General features: G+C 49.6%; 1 protein-coding gene across 4 annotated transcripts in view; it reads right to left on the bottom strand.

Moving 5' to 3' along the window:
* Positions 1-213: 213 nt before the first annotated feature.
* LOC126544970 (heterogeneous nuclear ribonucleoprotein U-like protein 1) overlaps positions 214-15,010 on the bottom strand; it is a 29,233-nt gene continuing 14,436 nt past the window's right edge. For 2 of the 4 annotated variants that reach the window (XM_050192551.3, XM_050192555.3), the window contains exons 9-18: positions 14,679-14,834; positions 12,555-12,665; positions 11,468-11,590; positions 10,645-10,773; positions 10,307-10,475; positions 9,158-9,391; positions 8,117-8,203; positions 5,178-5,494; positions 3,175-3,232; positions 214-2,302 (exon numbers count right to left, since the gene is read on the bottom strand). In XM_050192551.3, coding sequence (XP_050048508.1) covers positions 1,956-2,302; positions 3,175-3,232; positions 5,178-5,494; positions 8,117-8,203; positions 9,158-9,391; positions 10,307-10,475; positions 10,645-10,773; positions 11,468-11,590; positions 12,555-12,665; positions 14,679-14,834 — 1,731 coding nt within the window. In that variant the 3' untranslated portion in view covers positions 214-1,955. Of the gene's footprint in view, positions 2,427-3,174; positions 3,233-5,177; positions 5,495-8,116; positions 8,204-9,157; positions 9,392-10,306; positions 10,476-10,644; positions 10,774-11,467; positions 11,591-12,554; positions 12,666-14,678; positions 14,835-15,010 lie in introns of all 4 variants that reach the window. The other 2 variants (XM_050192552.3, XM_050192553.3) reach the window with 2 other exon arrangements.

A 15,010-nucleotide genomic window follows, 5' to 3' on the forward strand; every position in this document is an offset into this window, starting at 1 on the left:
CGAAATTTTAAATCAATTGCTCGTAAAGCAACAACACGTCAAACCCTTTTCCTTTCATTGCGAGTGCACTAACCTCACACAATCAGAAAATTCCGTTAAGTACAGGACCGCATCAAAAACTTCACGCGCACACGTCTACCTCACCAAGTTCAGAAGAGATTGTTGCTCTCTTTCGGCGAGGTACATGCGCGAGATTAGTGAAAGACCACACAGTTTGTACCGAAATGCATCCTTTTATTACACTCTTTTATTTAGAGATGTTGATGTACAAATAGGGGTGTGAGGCATGATCAAACTGCTCGAGATATAGTCAAGTTCTTTAGAATGTACAAGTTAATACACCGTCGTGGCAGCCGCCCCAAATGCCCCTCCCCTGCCAACCTCCTCCCTCCCCCCACTACCTGCCCAACCTGCCGGGCAGGTTGGACAGCTTCCAGCGAGAAGTTTTTGATAACTTTAATGGGATAGTCAATGACTAAACAAGAAAATGACCGACAGCTTGTCAGAACAAGCGATTAGTAAAAGGGTTGGTCACAAGTGAGCCAATCGTAGCTTAGAACCGCCCCACAGATTCAACTACCAAAGCCAATTTTGCACTTAACATTACCGACCCATGATTCTGTTCGATGAAGCGCACGTCATAGCAGATGGGGGTGCCAGGATTGGTGGCCAAGATGCAGACGATGAGTGAAAAATAAGGAAATACAAGAATGGCATCCTTGGGATGTGTTGCAGAAAACGACAAGTACATAGCTCTCAACATACAGGGAGGGGGAAATGTATAATGTCCTAGAATGAAAACATGCACAATGAAAAGTTCACAATAAAAGAAAATATGGCAGCAAAAGAAGCTCCCAATCGGTCAACTAGTCAATAACAAATTCTAAGAAATGTAGGCAAAAATGCTGCAACTCCTTTGAGCATGCCAATCGTTGCTTACTTTATGGCCACCATCCGAGATTACAGCATGTAGGTCAATTCCTTTGAACACGATTACTACCACCCAATAAAAAGCGGGCGACACTCCAAAGGGCAAGGGCATTTGTGATGTACCCAAATGTGAACATTACCTTTGTCCTGTCAGATGTGAAAACAAAAAAATGGGTTTAAAATTTGTTTGCGAGGTGAACAATGGAAAATGACCCTTTTTTTTTTTTTTTTTTTACACGTCCCCAACTAAGCAACAACTCAATTTCCAAGTCCACACAACCAGCTAAGAGGGGACACCCACTTATTGCAGATGCGCCTAGCATGCTTGGGTCTTGAGTGACCACTCAGAAAAGAAGCCTGGGCTTCGAAACGACTTGCACCCGTCAGGAGTCTCCCCTGGAGCCTTTCCACAAGTTAGTCCCCCTCCCCAACCGTCGCACTGGCCACAACAGAAAAACCTGCCCCACACAACAAGCACTGCGCTCGTAACCGCAGCGGAGCTGCAGGCTTCAGCAAACAACAAGAGAGCCATTAGCGTCACGCCTTTGATCAGACCCAGCAAAAACACGAAAACCAAGAAAACAAAAGGATGAATGCCAGATTTCCAATGCACAAATGAAAACACCTGGCCCCATCCTCCACAGAGCCGCCGCTTGTCTTTTTCTCACCACAGTCCATGATGAACAGTGTCAACGAATGAAACAGATATGGTGGAACCAGAGCCACCAGCAATGTAGCAGCCCCGAGATCCACGCTACAGCAGCAAAAACATGACCGGCATGGTGTTTCTCCCCCCCTTTCAGTGCCCAGACTTGCTGCACCACTAGAACCCTCGCTACACTCATCTCCCCCGAGACCGGTGGCAGTGGCCGCTCCACACCTCACCTCTCGCCCCGAAAAGTGTCACGTGGTTGAGAAAGGGGGCTGAAAGGGGAGGAGAGGTGTCCATCTTCCATGGAAGCGCACGTGAGAGGGGTTGAAGGGGGGGGAGTAGCCAGGGGAGGTAGCCATGAGTCGGTGCGTGTCTACTTTCGTGCGGGCGGAATCTGCTGCATGGGCGCGTAGCCACCACCAGCCGCGTACGTCTGCTGCTGCTGGTAGTACTGGTTCCACTGCTGTTGCTGCTGCTGCTGCTGCTGCTGGTTTTGGTAGTACTGATTCCACTGCTGCTGGTACTGCTGGTACTGCTGCGGGGTGGCCTGGCCGTAGGCCGCAGCCGGCTGCTGCTGGGGCGCCGGCGCAGCTTGTCCGTACGCCGCCGCAGCCGGTGGGGCGGCCGGCTGCCCGTAGGCCCCGGCGGGTGGGGGCGCCTGCTGGCCGTAGTGCGGCTGCGGCTGGGGCTGGGGCTGCGGAGGCGGCGGCTGCCCGTAGCCTGCGCAGGTAACCCCGAAAAGCACTCGCACTGAAGGGGGCAGTCAGGAAGACAGGGGGGGAGGAGAACCAGCACCAGCGCATTCACCACGGCTGACGTCTGGGCTGTGGTGGCAGGGGCCAGCCTGCGTGGCACAAACACAGCCCCCCATGTGGCCATACACACCGCAACTGAGGGAGGGGGGAGAGGGAGAGGGGCCAGGCACTTCGCCCAGCACAGCATGCCTGGCCGCAAGCTCTCTACGATCTTCCGAGACCGGGCCGTTGCGTCGCGCAAGGAACGTGCCACGGGTAAGCATGCGCAACACAACACGTGTCACGAGAGCCTTCATGTTCGTGATTCTGGCTGAAGTGATCCGACTAACATGTCATCATTTATGCAACTTCCTTGCAGAATTTGTGTACTTTTGATTTTTTGTACTCTGCGCAGGGGGAGTACTAAATATAGCAAACAGAATGGCTTAGCTACTCTAAAAGAGTACTTTTGCAAGCAGGGAAGATAGCGTGCACAACGTTTAAAATGCATCGACAAGTTCTGGGTGCCCATGCCAAGCTTGGAACACTGCAATTGTAGTGTACTATTCCATTACGACAAAAGAACCGGGAAGCGGTGTAGGGTGCCTTCGCCCAGTAGCACTGCGCAGCAGTAAGGCTGCAATGCCATCGCAGGTTAGTCCAAACGCCTGCGTCATCTGGCAAGCAGGAGCTTAAATGTCCCAGTTTTTCTTCTCTGCTTTAAAAAGAAAGGTTAATGACATTGTTCTTTTTGAGCAGTTTATGCCTTCCACCAAAATCCTAGCAAAAACGTGCACATTCCCAACATGCTTCATGCACCCCGGAAGCCCACCAGAGAGAAAGGAGTTGTATCCGTACCTTGCTGGCCGTACGATGGGTACTGCTGGTTGTAACCGCCGCCATAGCCGCCGTAGGACTGGAAAAAATAATAAAACCAGAGTTTTTAGCCTTATAGCCAGCTGCACCAGTCCCCAGCACAAAGCTGCGTACAATTAATATCTGGGGGCTACATTTGGTCCCATGACAGGACAATGAGGTTGACAGTTGTATGAATCAAGTCCTCCATCTTTCTAATGCCACTCACGATACTCCACTTGGAAGGCAAGAATCCCTTACACCGTCTTTACTCCAATGTGAGTAATCATTGGCATTCTGTTAAAACAAAATTTTAATTCTAGGGTTTTACATGTGAAAAGCAGGATCTGATTATGATACATACTATAGTGGGAGACTCCAGCATTTTTTGTACGCACTTTTTATTGTAAGCCCTTTTTATCGAAGTCGGCAAACACGTTTTAAGGTAGAGTAGGCTATTTCAGAAATATGTTTTTGCAAAGTTCATCAATGCGAAGTTATTGGCAATCAAACACACCCTTTGCGGTGTTTCTGCTCCTTCTTCAATGATTTGCACCGCGAAGGCTAAGGCAGAGCGGGGTGTGCCCACAATGCTCCACCTACCGATTGTCGCCGTGGTGTGCAGTTCAAATTTGATTTGAAATGTTTAAATTGAAACGTTTACACAGACACCACCATTTTCGATTTTGACGCCTACGACGTGCTAAACGTGCCAAATGCAGTTGTCCTCGGCGAGCCGCAGAGGGCTCGGCCAGTGAACTTGTCGCAGCATCCCGCGGTGACCGCGATATCTACGCTGCTACGTAGCAGATCGCAGCCACATGCAAGTGCAGAGTTTGCTTTGTGCACGATAGGGCTACAGCGTGCGCTCGCGTTCATGTGCTCCTGTCTGGTTGTGCTGCGTGGTGCGGACAGGCATTGCCCTGCACCAGCTCGACCAACGAATAGCAGCCGCATCGAACTTGCGCATTTTGAAGCACCATGAATAGCTCGTTACGAAGAGAAGTCTGCCGTGGTGTCTAAACAGGCACGGCCAGGAGTGCATGGTGTGTGGTGCAAGGCTAGCAGCAAGTTTGATTCCTATGCAGGCGGTTGCAGCTAAGCACGAGTAGACGATAGCCTGCTTCTTCAAGAAGGACGTAATTATGGAATGTGCTTACTTCAGCCTGTTTATTAAACTGGGTAAATAAATATACACAGTAGCAATAGGAAGAAGCCCACTAATCCAAACACACTTGTGGATTGGTGTCAGCTACTGGCCAATAGCAGCCACATATTGGAATGTGCCATATTGTGGAACAAAGTGCCCAGAAAAGCGCGAGGAGCAGGCTTCCGTTGAAAAGAGCGTTCTAGAGAAAGCTGAATTCACACGCTCCACTTGCAAGCTCCACACGCAAGGCACGACTGCAAAATTTGGCCGCCATGTTCTTAGCGGCATATGCTGCCTGCAGACTGTTTTTCACCAAGCCCCAGCAGTGGTTCAGGGCCCTTTTAATGTGCATCGTAATCTAAGCACATGAAGGCCAGTGCATTTTTCCGCTCCTTCGAAGTGGAGCCGCTGTGGCAGGAAAGAATCTATGACCTCAAGCTACACACCTAGAGCGAAGCCAATGGCTACGTGGCAGGTCAGGTACGATGTTGAGTCAAGCCTACAGGGGGAATGATGGGCAATGTACATATTTGCCAAAACTTTGTCCTTCTAGCTTGAAACAACTTTTTTAATTGATCATCTTCAAGACATAGCACTACCAACGCAACAATTGGCATTGATTATGCAGTTTTGCAGAAGCTCACTGCCTGGCTATGTTGGGAAACTACGATTGCTTGGAAATTAATAAAGATAAAAGCGTAAAATATAATGGAACAAGATAGCCCAAAGCCCCCAAGCAGCTTAGGCAAATCCTTGTGCCACCCATTGTTCCCATGGTAGCTGAACGACAGCAGCGCCAAAGTTCATGTCTAGCCATTCTTTTAGCGAACTCCAGTCAACGAAAGTTCAAGCTCACCTGCTGCTGGGGTGGCATGTGGCCTTGTGGTGGTACGTGGGGGATTGGCGGTCCGCCCCTGCCGCCTCCGTAGCCTCGAGGTGCTGGGGGCCCGCCCCATCCTCCTCCTCCTCCCCCCCTCGGGGGTGGTGGACCACCCCTCCTCATGTCTCCTCCCCCGCGCATTGAGGGCCCTGGGGGTGGCGGCGGCGGGCCGCCACGGCTGCCCATGGGAGGGCCCGGCGGTCCTCCTGGGGGCCCGCCCCGGTAACCGCCTCCCCCTCGGAACCCTCCCCCACCACGATACGGCGGGGGTCCTCCCGGTGGTGCACCATAGCCTGCAGCAAAAAAAAAAAAAAAATTTTTGCAGATTGAGGTCTCCAAATCGCACAGCGAGTTATGAATGACGGCACAGTGGAGGAATACAGGCACATACACACTAGCAGAGAAACACGTGCGGCGCGGTGCCACCGGCAAAACGCAGCTGCGGCAGAGCGGCCACACCAACTGGCCGTTGCGGCAGTCACGCGACGACAAAAAATCTCGTCTCCCCTCTCTTTCTCTGCATTAGGTACGAGATGTCGATTGCTTTTTCCTTCGTCTGCTGACAGATCGGCACTGCGTTTCCGTTCTTTGTCCTTCATACACAGCGCGAGTAATGTCTTATGAAGTTGAGGACGCCATCGCAACTGATCATAATCGTGCTCCCTTCTGTTGCAGCGTCACTGCATTCAAAAGATAAGGAGAATTATGTGGGGGGTATCACCTCCGCGTCCTTGTATTCAGGGTCTGTCTTGTCATACAGAATCAGATACGGCACACAGTCTCTAAAAACCTTTCCATCGGGACGTCGTGGTTTAGGCTCGTCATTGTAAAAAACAATCGCAAACCGTGACAATCAAAACGAGTGCAAACGAGACCAAAACAAGCACAAGGTTTTGCTGCCGCTGGCACACCATGCCCATTTTTTCCACTAGTGTGTCTGCGCCTTACAAATTTAATTGTGGCCACCTGGGGTTCTGTAACATGCAACCAAGTCTAAGGCCGACAAGTTCTTGCATATCGCCTCCAACAAAATGTGCAGTACAAGGTCACAGGCACTGCAATAAACAGAACAAATGAACGAACAAGAAATAAAGCCTACAGGCAATCACTAACAGCCACCTTCCATACCAGTTATATAGAGTACTGACATATACATTCAAAATGGTCAAAACAAACGCTTCCTATGTGTAGGACGAAACTTAAGCAGCTACAAAAGTGTCGATGCGAGGGAGAGAAGGCTGGTGTTTTGTCAGATAAGCACATTAGGTCTCCAGAGAGGCAGGCGACGTGGAGTCTGCCTGGCTCCACCAAACGAGACGATGCAACGTCTCTCCCCAATCGGCTATGCAGCAGATACAGGGGGCAGCACTCTGCCTTCCACGGGTGGCACGAGTGTCTATGCCAAGGAGATGTGCGTAAACACTGGCCTGAATGGAACAGACCGTAACCACCAAGCCTGACTACATAAATATCACTGCGCACTGACAAATTTAGAGTTGCCTGACGGTGCGACGAAGAGCGCCTAGCCAACATTCTTCATTACGCCAGCATTTCGAGATACGGTCGACGACCAAGAACTCCAGCTCCCAGTGGGAACACAAATAAGTCCGAACTATTGAATGTCCGAAGAAAACGAACGTATCCAAAAAAGGTCAATTTATTTACGTTTTAACGCCCCTGTGCTAGGAAGAAGTGGTCGATTCGTTGCTGCACGCACTTCTGCTTACGTACAACCAAGTATGCCTGTACTTCTGACAGTTTCATGCTGCCGCTCTATGCCGATGCAAGGACTGCAAAGGCTCGAATCTGCATGTGAAGGCTCGGGTGCACATGACACATCATCATCACCATCACCTGAGTCAGAGTCTCTGAAGCACTTGCTCAATTATTCTGTCATGAAACCGCGCTGTTGACATCTGCAAAGCCTTCAAATGTAAAAGCGGCAGAAATCGGCACACCGAAGCCTAGCAGGTCACCAATGATGTCTGCATTTGAGCACGTTGTGGTAGGCGGCAGGTTCAGGCTCTTCAATTGTGAAGTCATTCAAACTGAGACTTGAGACTCTTTCAGAGTCTGACTGCGAGGGCACCGTTGGTGCCATTTTACACAGCCCGTCGATAACTTCCCGAGAAAGATTTCTTGTGGCCAGCAGAGTGCTGTCTGGAATGCGAACTAAACGAACAAGCACAGAATAGCAGAACGTTGTCCGTAAGGCAAACTCAACAAACAAAATGGTGAGAGCAGGCCATGCACAGGGTTGCCGGAACCGGATGTGACAATTGAATGTTGATGTGACCTATAATTCAGACAGAGCCTCCAAGATTGGCATTTGCAGTTAAATCTCTGAGGTATAGTGCTGCGACCAAGGCAAGGCCTTGGGGATTACCGTCTGATGTGTAATCTCGGAGGCCATATTTGATGTCTTGACGAGGTTGCCAGAGGACATCATGGTGGCAGAGTGCGTATGCTACAGCCACAGACGGAGTCCAGACAATTGAATGTATAGCTGGCAGCTGCCCGAAATATCGGTCATCTTTACACAATAGGTCTATGGGGCCATTGGCGGTGCCGCGATGCTGCTAGAATTACGGAGCATGTCCGGATTACCGGCGTCCGATTTATCGGTTGGTGACTGTACTACAGTGGACTCTCTTTAAATAGAACCTCAAAGGACCAGGGAAATTCGCTTAGTTCCATTTACTAATAGATAAAGCTGAACAAAATTGCATGAATACAAAACCAACCAACCACGAGGATGGTGTTCCATTTAAGAGGCAGTTCATTTTAGGCAATTTCCGTTTATCGAGATCCCACTGTATATCCTTCGGTGCAAATGAATACATCTCTGGGGCCTCAAGGTAATTCTTGCACCCTTGAAAAACACCTGAGCACCGACACACACATATTCAACTCACCCCTACCAGGTGGTGGTGGTCCTCCACGGAAGCCAGGACCGCCAGGCGGTCCTCCTCGTTGGAACGGTCTCCGTCGGTCAAACCCACCTGCATTAACATGCGTTACTTGCAGCACCACACTTAACTGTGTCCTGGTTAATGCACAAACAATAGTAAACAAATTTTTCACCAGCAGCCATTTCATTCAGCACTTCGCCAGACACACTACTAAAGTCTCATTTCTTCAGCTCCCAAGTAGGTCTTCGATTGGTCACGCTGGACTACCAAGGACTGCCCGAGGGACTACTATCAGCCATTCAGCGTAGGCATACGCTTCTCGTAGTCTCTGGCAGTACAGCAGAACAAATCGGAGACGCAGTCTTGCTTATCCAGTTTGCTGGTCTACTCTATCATAGTTAGGAATGCTTGTGTTGCCTTCATTGCAATTTTTCGTGGCTGCTCGCTTTTCAGCAACGGCGTCTCTTATCAAGGCAACCCATAAGGGCCTTGTCACAGAATCCATCTGTATCTCCACAAGATAAATCAGCGGATGACAAATCGTAAAAAGAAAATTGCCATCTACCGTACAGTAGCACAAAGCTACAAAAGATAACTGCAAGAACTTTCTCCGAAACTGAGGAACCCTAACAGATTTCATTTGCAGCTTCATGCTACTCCAACACATAATAGCAGAACATTTTTATGAGGACAAAGCTAAAGAACAGATAAGGACAAGTGGCTGTTCTTCCGTTCTGTCCTTGTCAAAAAATTCGCGCTGTTATACTCTGAATCATACAGAGTCACCTAGCCCAATTTTTCGCGCTTACAGGAAGCGCACAAGAATCTTTTTTCTTCCTTTATATAACTTCCTTCACGTTACAGAGTCCCGCAGAGCTCGTCTACCTTGTTCCTTATCACAAACAAGCTTGCCAAGGCAAGTCACGACAACCACAGGACAAAGAATGCAAGCAGCCAACATGTCTTCAGCCCCCCCCTTCCCCCCCCACACACAAAATGGACCCTCAGCTGCTTTCCCCTCCCCAAAAAGGAAACTGGACTAACCACGGAAGCCAGGCCTAAAACCTCCACGGTCGCCACGGTCACCGCCGCCGCCATAGCCACCACCACGGTGGTTGTTGTCGAAGCCGCCTTGCCGGAAGCGCTGCTGCGGGGGTCCGCATGCCGCCCGGCCTTCTTCGTTGTACTTCTTCACGAGGGGCTCGGCCTCCTCGCGTGGCAGCTCCGTGAAGATCACCTCGTCAAACAGGCTCCCTTGCTCGGGCATCACGAAGTTTGCTGCACACACATGGCGAGACCCAGAAAGCGGGGCACGGCAGACCGCTGTTACCACCACACACATCGACCTCACCACTAACCCCGCTACGCACGCTGTTCCCAACGCCTAGAATGCAAGCTGCATGCCCTCATGCAAGGTGAAGTGCACAGAAGCAACTCTAAAACGGGCCAGTATAATGTAGCGATTCCTCACGCTCAATTCTATGCCTCCACAGACAGTTCACAACTGGCTCGTCCCATTGATAATGCTATCTGAAAAGGAGTGGCAATGCAAGAGAATTGTTGCATTATCCTGGCCCGGATCTCGTGGCAAGCCTACCACTGCACGACAAGCATGCCTGAACTACTCTCTAAAACTGGGAGTACCTCTAAGTGCACACACAGACGCGCACACCCTCAACCGACAGGCGGAGTTTAATTGCAGATTTGGCAACACAGAACATGACAGTCAATAGACCAACGAGAAATTTGGGTTCCTAAGATTGGAAAAGCCTCGCACAGCCAAGATTTTCCGGGGACCCTTCCTCCATGTAACGCATCAGATCACACTACAGCTCACTGCAATCTAGAGGCATTCGCACGAGACTGTAAAGCTTGGGCACCCAACTTTCGGCTATGCTTGGCAAAATATGTCAAACCTCGTTATAACCAAGTCACATCAGACATGAAAACACTTTTGTTATGTCCAATTACATGCCGGCATCAACAACAAACTTTCCAGACTTGCTTCATTACATCCTACATTCATTGCACGTTGATGTCGGCCACAAACATTCCAGATTTACTCTGTTATATCGAGGTTCAACTGTGGTGGGGGAAGGTGGGTACAATGCTGCTGCCATTGTTGCCTAGGGGCGCAGATGCCCTACCCGGTGAGAGAGACAGAGTAGACGCGAGTAAACGAACAGTGTGCACCTTTCATCTCAAGGACGGCAATGTCCGGCACGTCCTTCCCTTCCTCCTTTTCTCGCTTTTGACACCGCCTGAGGAACTCTTCATCTGTGGGCACTATCACTACGGCCCGACGCTTGAAGCCCTCGAAGGGGCGCATTTTGCGCCGCTGTGCTGTCGGGTACACATTGGTCTGAAATGAGGCACCACGCAAAAAAAAGAAAGCCAAAACACCCTGGGGTCAGCCATCATCCAGCCGTGGGAGAGTCTGGGGCGCGTACACATAGGCGCGAGACAGAGGCGAGTGAACGCGGCCAACGGGATAGCCGATCGGAGTGGTGGCGGACCTGCTCCCTACTCACCTGGTCGAGGATGTAGTTGCGTGGCGTCTTGGAGGCCATCTCGAGCAACTTGTTGAGACACTTGGTGGACTTGTCTATGAGGACGTCCCAGCGGCCGGAGTAGTTGCGTTTTCGCGGCAGGCCCATCACCTATGACAAAGCCGCAATCCTTCCTCACTGTGCACAAGGCCTGCCAAACCCTGTTACTCGCAATTGTGCTTGCACGCAACTGGAGCAACTACATTGAGATTCATCACAATGAAGTCTCTAGGCAAAGACGTTGATCCCTGCCCCTGCTGCCTGCACTAATTGTTTAGGTTTAGCCATTACGACATTAACAGGCACACTGTTCCATAGCCGCATCAACAATGATCACACTCAGACAGGCACAAATGTTGGTGAAGTTCAGTAAGAAAATGTGCACGTAATGGAGGTTGAAAATTTGGTTGGCATTGTACATTCTATCTACAAGTTTGTGTCACTGCTGCGCGGGCTGGTCCGTAGAATCGATGACAACGCAATAAACCGGGCTACGAAAAATCACTCAGTGACTCCATTTGTATCATTCCTGAAAACTGGTTTTACCCTAAACAACGTGCAAATGAAAAATCGTTAAACCTTCAGCGCCAATACAACAGTAATAAAATTCGGCAGATATGCATTGTGAACATATTCTCGGTGTTGCTGTTATTTCCATAAGTGCAGTTTTCTGATAAACTCCTTGTGAAAGTCCTGCACAGGCTAACAGTATTTGTAAAGAAAAGAAAGTCAAACAAAGGACAGCCATCAGGACAACAAAAACAAAACAAGGGCACTGCACAAAGGCAAGCCAACATCCACTCACCTTCATCTTGTCAATGATGTTGTTGGTGCCGAGGATGTTGTACTTGCGCTCGGGAAACTTGCCCGTGTACTCATTGGCCCACGTCGTCTTGCCGCAGCCAGGCAAGCCACACATCATGATCATCTGCAAATGACAAATGGTTTAGGAGAAGTTCAGCCGTAAACCAAACATTTTATTTAAATTATTCTAGTGATGGCATGGAAAACTTGCAGATACGCGTAACTGGCTAATTGTATATGGTTATATTGAATACCAGGTCTATTTTTACTTGCTACCTCGTTTTGTTTTTGTTTGATACTTGCTTCCTTAACTTTTTGGGAAAGGTCTGATAAATATCAACTTGCTCAGGTTGAGCTAAACGGGGTATCAATGGCTTCTGCACAATTTAAATAAATCCAATAAGACCAAACTTTCTGCTCTGCCTAGCCTTGTGGAGTCTCAAACGGACTCAATGCAGTAGTGCAAACTACCACAGGGGCATTTATTGAACTTTTCCAACACCAATGGCAGCTAGCCAAATCACAACCTATAGAACAAGCCGATGGGCACGTGACAAATCGAGGGAAAAGAACCGGATAACGAGCAAATGTTTGGCCCCATGCTGTATGCCGCGTGCACGTGTGTACTTGTTCGGGTGTACGGTCATGCAAACGGTGGTGCATCCCCACGACCGTGTTCGTCCATTCTGGTGTCCTGCTGCGAACCCTTTCACAGTACCCGCAAACAGCCAGCAAATGCGCGAAATGTCTGCGCAGCTGGCCGACCCGAAGACGAAGAGGCACAGGCTCGTAACCCCGCCGCAGTTAGGTGGCGTTAGCCGCAGAACACTCGCGCCCTCTCTTGTATTAATCGGCAACCACACTGACTGCTACACAGGGAGGCCGGAATACGGGAGACACGAGAGCCATGCGGGGAAAACATCAGGGGATGAACGAGAGTCCCCTGATGGAGTAAGCCTGGACCAAGAGTTGCGATACTTCGCAAGGTTGATTCTGGTCGACCTCGAAGTCTCGCGACTTCTACAGACAGTCCTCGCCTGTAGCATTGTGCCACGCACACAGGTAACTGCAGTGGTGTGTGAACCTACCTCGCACTCAGACTTCTTCTGTGGTCCAACTGTTCCACGTATCCTTTCATCCAGCGGTACACAGCCAATGAATGTGTAGCTAGTGTCGGGTGGCTTGAACCAGGGCTCCGCCTGGAACACACATGCCAAACAACAGTCACAATTCGAGTCATACAGTCGTACCTTGTTTGTTTTAGGAGGCCTGAAAACATCACTGTACTTCTTCAGGCATATGCGCTAACGTAGGCAAAAAGTAATCATGATCGGGTTGTCTGTGCCCAAAAGTGCTTTCATTAGGTCCGCATTATTATTACTTACAATGCGCACTAAAAACACACACGAAGAGTAAGTAATAATAATGCAGATGGACATACTTGCCCACCTAGCTACAGTACTATAGTTCATCAGGTCCGGCATAAGCGTATGCACAAATAGGACTGGGTCTAGGTGAAAAACACACAAGCGTTACGCTCCTGATAGCCCAGCTAACATATTTCCATTAGATTTTTGTGACTACAGGTGCATTCACACGTAAATGCAGAATGTGCTGTTTTCAAGTTTCTCTTGCTGAGCATATGACATTTTTGCTGCCAGAACACATATCCACACCTGCAAGTCAACAATCATTCACTTCAGCGTAACCAATATCTCAAGTGTTGCATTTCCGATTTTATTATAGCAGTAGCATACTCAAAAAAAAAAGCACAGTCGGCCAAATTTCTATATTTACTTCCTTGTATGAAATAATTTTGTTACCACATCTATTAAAAGCTGTGTATTTTTTCATGCATACAGGCAAACCCACTTATAACAACATTCGAGTGCCACGAAAATTCCATCGTTATAACCGATAATTGTTATAACCAGGTTGCATGAAAAAAAAATCAAAATGGGAGATGGCATAGCTGTTCTGAGAAAACTATAATGGCAGGGAGGCCTGTCCTCACCACCACCTTCCTCTATCCGGCTGCCAATTGTGCTGACACATTTAACTCTTAAACTCTGCTTCCTGCACACTTCGATCACATGTTAAGCCGCAGCTGTCGGCATTGAAGAATGGCACTGCTATAACAACTGCAAACGGGGGTCACAGGCTGCAAGTGACGAGCTCCGCTGAGGCATCGCTTTGGTGGCCCCAAAAGGCGCCTTTTAAAAAATGTGCGGGAAGGTTGCCGAAGCAGTATCTCAGCTTGAGAAATCCAGAAGAAGCGACGGGACATGATCGCCACAAGCGTCTCGCCATGTACTTCCCACTGGCTTGCACGAGAAAACCACATGTCTGTTAGCCTTGCTTGCTTTACGTGAAGCTTGCCAGCATCCTTCTCCAAGACATCCAGGTGCTCCACGTAGTGAAGTGGAAGGTGCCCCACAAATCATATAAAGGACCTCCCACAGGGACAAGGTTGTGGCCATCACTGTCGCTATCCAATCCAAGCCCGTTCGCGACGATTGCCCATCGGTTAGAAGCACTTGATTTCCAAATCTATAGCAGTGCGCCTTCTTTTCACCGGCAACGTCGTGCATTGCCGATGATCAGCGGGCGTATCAGCCATCTTCAGATTCAGTGGCGAGTCAAACAAGGCCGCGAAACGTGGCCAGGAACGGCCTTGACGCAACGAACGAAGACAAACACGAGCAACTTAATCTGTTAGCAGAATTGCGCAGAATGAGGGCCATATAATCAAGAACCAACAGCAAGGACCAAGCGAGCAATCTGGAAGCAGTGCCGGCAGTGTTGTCGGCGCAGCTGCTGCAGTCCATTCGTGTTTCGGAGGGGTGGAAAGGCAACGGGAGAGAAACGCACGGCGGCAGTTGTGGCAACGAGTGATCGTGCAGCAGCTCGCATTTCACTTTTTCTTTTTTCGAGGATTTCGCATTCCATTACCATTTGGCATGGACAACCAGCAGCCAGACTATCATTCTAACTGATAATGTGGCATGGGGACATAGCAGCAAGTGGGTTATTTCCCAAAGAAAACCTATAAAAGTTGACGGTGCAGCAAATTTTCATTGCTATAATCGATTACTGCTAAAACCAGCATCGTTATAAGTGGGCTCGACTGTAAATACGGGCACACATCTTTTAGGTGGGACCCACACACAAGTCACCACTTGTAGCAGCCCCTCCCCTCGTGGCGTACTCACCAGCTGCCCAAAGTTGCACTGAAAGGCACAGTTCTTGGCCAGGACGTGGGGGAACAGCGCTCGGCCCTTGAGCGTCTCCTTGGAGACCTCAAAGGCGGTGCCGAGGTGCCGGCCGTTCTTGGCAAACGACAACAGCACGGGGTCGCTGTCCATATCCTGTTGAGGCGAGAATACAACATAAGAGAAAGTTTGGCAAAAAGCACCACTAAAGACCTTGGGAATCTGCTCCCAGGTGGTCACGTGGGAGTAGAACATTGCTGCGTTTTGGCGATCGCTCCAGCTAAATCAGCCGTTCCCTAGGCTGCTACTTGTTGCACGGCCCGAGGTAGCGG

The sequence above is a fragment of the Dermacentor andersoni genome, chromosome 10 (genome assembly GCF_023375885.2).
Source record: "Dermacentor andersoni chromosome 10, qqDerAnde1_hic_scaffold, whole genome shotgun sequence".
NCBI lineage: Eukaryota > Metazoa > Arthropoda > Arachnida > Ixodida > Ixodidae > Dermacentor > Dermacentor andersoni.